The 6,010-nt window shown below is 34.4% G+C and overlaps 1 protein-coding gene across 2 annotated transcripts in view; it reads left to right on the top strand.

The window, feature by feature from the left end:
- LOC106461556 (proclotting enzyme-like) overlaps positions 1 to 6,010 on the top strand; it is a 30,200-nt gene that overhangs the window by 18,144 nt on the left and 6,046 nt on the right. For both annotated transcript variants that reach the window (XM_022388550.1, XM_013921392.2), the window contains exons 4-5: positions 3,125 to 3,231; positions 5,117 to 5,382. In XM_022388550.1, the coding sequence (XP_022244258.1) occupies positions 3,125 to 3,231; positions 5,117 to 5,382 (373 nt within the window). The remainder of the gene's footprint in view (positions 1 to 3,124; positions 3,232 to 5,116; positions 5,383 to 6,010) is intronic.

Below are 6,010 nucleotides of genomic sequence, written 5' to 3'. Positions count from 1 at the left end.
TCTCCTGTGGACCAGGATGACCCGGACGCTGCTCAGTTGTTTTTTTGCCGTGTTTCCTGAACTGCACGATGATTCTCTTGATTGTAGAAAGCGGGATTCCCAAATTCTTCAAAATTTGCCGCTGAATTATTCCACCATCTGCTTGACCAACTATCATTCCTCTAACAAAATCCGACAATTCGAGAGAACCTTGAGTTTTTGGCATGTTGTAGCACAAGATAATTAGTGTGCAGACCATTTTCATTTATATAGTGCTCTGTGAACACAAATTAGTTAGCATCAATAAGTTAAATGACGAAAAATTAGGTGTCTATTTACTTGTGACCACTCAGTGTATACCAACTGTTACGTCTATGTTCGTTTGTTAATTTTCCGTAGAAGTTATTTCCGAGAAATTTCAGCGATGCAAGTCCTTTCTTAAATAAAACTAGTTTATTCCCTCTCAATACAACTTTGCAATACACTTAAACATATGCTAGAATTCGCAACGATTCACGCACTTCAATACCGCGCTTGACTCAATTGTCCGTCTCTGTCTCTGCCTGTCTGCAATTCTAATCCCGATTAATTGTCTGGCGCTTAGCAAATACTGGATTATTCGTAATGTTTCCCGATCTTTCTAGAACGCATTAGGTGTTACCAGCGTCACGTGACTTCCGCTGTCGTAACACAACCATTTCCGATGCAAAAAATTAATTCAATCAGATTATAAATATTTTTTTCAGATTAGAGATTTAGAATTTCCAAGATGAAGATATCTTTTGTACTTAACGGTATTTGAAACAACAGAATATGGATCATTAGAGAGACCAGTGTCATTCAGAAAGAGACATACAACATATGGAAGAAATGCAAAGATCTGTGTGTTCCAGACGACAACACACAACATAAGAAAGCTCCCTGTTGGAAGTGAGTTATAGGTTTACAAGTTGCTTCCTCTACATATCCATTCAATCATTCCTTACCTCAATTACAATTACATAATTGTCGATGTACCTCTTCACTTGTATCTAATTTATTACTTCTCACCAAATGAAGTATATATCAACTGCCTACAGTGATGGCTTCACTAAGAGTACCCTAACTGTACAAGGTGGATTAGTTTTCTGATGGTTCCTGGACTGATAAGGACCTCGACCTCACTCCAATGTATTATTATTGCAACATAATATGCACCACCCAGGTTTGTACAAGCTGAGTTGTCTAGTAAACCTTTGAACACTAGATGTCTACTGAGCTCCCCAAGATTGTTAGGCAAAACCTTACCTAAGCCCCATTGTTTTTCTGGCGCCATAGCAGAAGCAGCAGCTGTTTGTAGCTTACCTTGATCTTTCTTTATCTGCTGGATATTTGGATTGAACTGTAAACCTTACCTGCATCACCATAAGACAAAATATGGGTAGTTCAGTTTATAATGACATATCATCTAACAAATTAAGCATGTGCTATAGTCTTCCTATTTGGATTAAATTTCTAGAGAGAAATTGAAACAGCCATTATAGAAGGTCCTGGGAAAACTTGCCCACTTACAGATATTCAGTGCAGTTGAATCAAGAAGTAAGGGTGTGTTTTTGACTGAGGAACTTTTAGAGGTGATTTAGCTTTGTGCCATACAGAAGGTAGTGTAACCATCATATAGCCACATCAGCTAATGCTCTTCTGTTACCTGTTTCAAGTATTATGGTAGCATCATACTTCCAGAGACATCACTGCATTCAGGTAAACACGTGATCTTTGTTCCTGGAAACAGAATGATATGTCTTACAGTAATCATTTTCCACTTCTATATGGTCCTGGGTTTCTCCATAATTGTTCCAGCAGCCCACATCTCATAGTAGTACTCATCTGCCTCAAAGGTTCACTTCACCACTTATCAACACTTTCTCACTCACTCTCTTTGGCTAGATAACTCCAGCTGATTGGCTTTGTATTCCATCAGTTCCTCCAGTCTCCTCTGTGTAAGCAACAATTACAATGATGGATGATGGAATTCTTCTGTCCTCACTGGTACAAGTATGGGCGTTCTATAGGTATCTCTCCTTTTGTTTCAGGACCATCATCCTGCTAGTTCTATGTCTATTCACATTTACTTAATTTATCTGTGATTTCAGGTTAGAAATCGGGGATAGAACTGCTCTAGAGGTTCCAGATAGCAATTCTCCTTTCTAAGTTTGTGACTATATTGGGATTGTAGGTACAGTTCACTAAAATGTTCGAAAAATTGCATACACAAAAGTGCATGTAGTTTAAATTTAAATTTTGTTCAAAGAAGTGGCAACGTTTCTTTCACCCTAATTACCTATTGTTCTGGGTTATTCCCATATGTTGTCACGTGCATTATATTGTGCCAAAGATTGCTTTAACGTAGAATATATTACATAAAAGCAGACAGAGATCTTTATCACTGATGGGTCGGGTGGTACCTTGGAACTACACTCTTCCTTATTTTTCGATTGGAACGACCAACAGTAACACGGGTAGAACGCGCATGGAACAGATTTTCACCGACTTCCAACATAAATTTGGGAGCTCTCATCCTACTGTGAGAATTCTGTCCTCTGATAACATCGTTTTTTATTTTGTCTTGCATTAAAATATTTTGACCTGTTTTACGTTGTATTTTTTATCAAACTCAATGAAAACCCGAAAACTCAAAAGGAAATCAATGAGCTTGAAAATACCACAAAAGTAGAGCTACAGATGTAAGATAAAAGTTTTTAGGAATTTTAGGATATATTCATCTATTTTGTGTGTATGTAGAAGTAGCGTTAAATACATATCTCTGATATCCAGAATTCAGTCGTTACACAAGCTATAATATTTTTGGGATTCATTAGTGACGTTAGTTTGTGTTTAGAATTTATGAAGCATTATAATACCATTCTGTGATCAGAATCGGTAGAAAAAAATTTACACTAATTTGATTCATCTTTGTAAAAACCGCACTGAAACTATTATATTTACAATATTTGTTTTTCCTCCTCGTTAATTTCTTGTTTAAGTTATTGCGTTAACATAAAACAGTATTTACATTTTTTTAAATTAAATCAATCGTATTGAAAGCTCTAATAAAACTTTTTTCCTTTGTAGAACTGAAATGTTATTTGTATCATTATTTTTGTAGGCTGCTCTCTTCACTCGCGTGAAAGATAATCCCAGTCGGTATATATGTGGTGCAACGTTAATTACTTCTCGTCATCTCCTTACTGCTGCTGTATGTGTGGATAGGGGGTAAGTAACGTTTAATAGCTTTATTTTGCAAATTATCAGTGATATAATCACTGAAAGCATTATTGACACTCGGAATGATATTAAGAACGGATATAAGTTTTTTTTATATACATTTCAATGAAACTTTAAACTTCTATTGAAAAAAAAGATGTAAATTTTGAGATCAGTTACTTAAAATATTTCTACTGTATAGTGAAAATATTATAGTATTACTAAATAAAAACAGTTAGATAATTAATTTCACATACATTTTAAAAAGTAACGTTAAAATATATATTTGTTACTTTTTACGAAAATACAGGGTGTTCAAATGTACCCGTAAAAATAGATTGTTCGGATTTTTTTTTGAAGAATATAGGAGTTAAATTATTGTGAAGTATGAAATGTATATAACTAATAGTAACATTTATTGATTTGATAAATCAACAACAACAAAAATGTATAAAACTGTATCCTGAAAAAAGAAAAAAGAGTAACTTTAAAACATGAAATTTTGCAGATCCTGCCACGATATCTTCTGCTATAAATGATTAGACAATCAGAACGAACTCTGCCATTGTATCAGAACTTTCCATACCTGACGCATATTGAAATCTACCCAATCGTTTTCAATAAAAGGAACTTAGAAGTAACGCATTTAACGCGGAGAAGTATGCAATGAGTGTATCACAAATATATACATTCATACTACAAGAGATCTGAAGATATAAGACCTGTTATTGTTTAGTTATTTAATGTAATCTGTATAGCAATTGTGTTCAAATCACTTCAGCATCAAACTTAAAGCATTTGCACTTGAATTTATGTGAATGTGTAATTAGATTACAAAATCTGTGATTGTGAATAGTCATGCAATAACCCATTCGCACGAAAAATAACGCTTGTATAAAATACAATTTTTAACGCTTTCCATACCTAGTCGTATCCGAACCTTTGCAAGTAGCAATCAGTAACTGCGAAAGGGGTTGCAGTCTCAATAAATTCGTCATAAATGCTTAAATCAAGAGCACTTTCCTAATCAGTCTGAATATCTTGCAATATAGACCTGCTGTTTAAATAGCATTACAATGTTGTCAGATATACAAGACTGTTTAGTATAAAAGTTATTATTTAGTTTATTTTGTGACGTAGTATTTAATTATTGTTTAGTTTTTAAAACAGGAATGTTGAAGATGGATTGTTTTAAAAGCGATAGGTATGACAAGTGTCGTTACGTTGGTCTGAACGAGTCGTGCGTTGTGTATGCAGTTTATATTGTTGTATAGGCTTTAGTAATATTGTGACGTCACATCACTCGAACCTTCTGTATTTCTCTTGTTGCCTTATGTGAGTATTCCTACGTCATAGCATCTCGCAGTTTATAGAAAGTTCTAGGCTTCCGAAAACGATCAATTAGTGAAAGTGAAGTTAGACTGCGTGATTGTTAGTTTAGCCATAACGGACGATATTTTAAAGTTTAACAGAGATAAGGAGAATATATTTTCCTGTCAAAAGATGTTCTAAAGTAATTGAACCCGTCTGTGTGGACTTTGACGAAAAGGAAACAATTATTTAAAGATCTGGATAGAACTCTGGTAATTCACGGGGTAACGTCAGTGAATTTATCGCAGATTGTACAGCAAGAAACAGAGTAGAGAAAAAAAAATAATTTGTCTTGTCATTTGGATATTTGTTCTTATCCCACGTTAGAATTAGCTGTTTTGAAATTTAAAATGAAAAAGTATACATAAACTACCGTACCGTCAGTGTTTGTTAGTTAGTCGTGATTATCATTAATTATATTTTCTCTTGCATTTAAAGTGTTATATGCCAAAGTAATTGTAATTCATAAGAGCTTCAAAAGTTTTAATGACAAAACGATGACATCTTGTATATTATGATTTAGAACGCCGACGAATTTTACGGTACTACTTGGACAAGATAATATAAAACTTCATGGTTCGAAAAGGCAGGAACTCGCTGTTGAGTCGTTTAAAATACATGAGCATCACAAACATGGATCATTTGAGAATGATTTAGCCATCCTGAAGCTAGAAAGACCAGTTGAGTATTCTGAGAGTATCAGTCCAGTCTGCCTACCCTACAACCTTTTAAAGAGGAACATTGGAGCTAAGACAGCCTTTGTAACAGGATGGGGTCAAACGACACTAGGTATAATTTATTTTAGCCTCATTGCGTTATAATACGTGTGTAAATAAAAAGAAAAGATTATTTTGCACTGTAAAACAGAAACTTTTATAGGTTACTTAAGCTGTCGTTTCTTTTCTTTCCATTTATCTACAAACACTAGTTTAAACTGATATGTATTTTTTTATTTCTTTACTAATGTATGGAGTTTGTTGCTCTCATCTCAAGTTTTATCATTGGGCCAGGAGTGAGTTTGCGGACTTTTAACGCTAAACTCCGGGGTGTTAGTCCGTGTGATGCGCAGATAGCCTATTGTGTAGCTTTACGCTGATATAACCAAACAAACATTTTGTAACTTGACAATATAATTAAATGTGTTACCAATGTATTTTTTACAACATACTTATCATGCATTAGTGTAACATTATAACGAAGATTAGAAAAGAATACAAGCTAAAGTCAGCCTATACAATTACTCGAACTAAAGGAACACCTTTGTGAATCACAAAGCTACATAATGGGTTATCATTGCTCTGCCCATCTCTGGTATCGAAACCCGAATTTTGATCTCATAAGCCCATAGATTTGTCACTGAATCACATAGGGGTGGAGCCAGAAACGTATGGAATAAAATCAACAAATGAAATAAACT

Source organism: Limulus polyphemus, unplaced genomic scaffold (genome assembly GCF_000517525.1).
Source record: "Limulus polyphemus unplaced genomic scaffold, Limulus_polyphemus-2.1.2 Scaffold985, whole genome shotgun sequence".
NCBI lineage: Eukaryota > Metazoa > Arthropoda > Merostomata > Xiphosura > Limulidae > Limulus > Limulus polyphemus.
The sequence above is the reverse complement of the archived record's forward strand: the minus strand, read 5'-3'. Positions and strand labels throughout refer to the sequence as shown.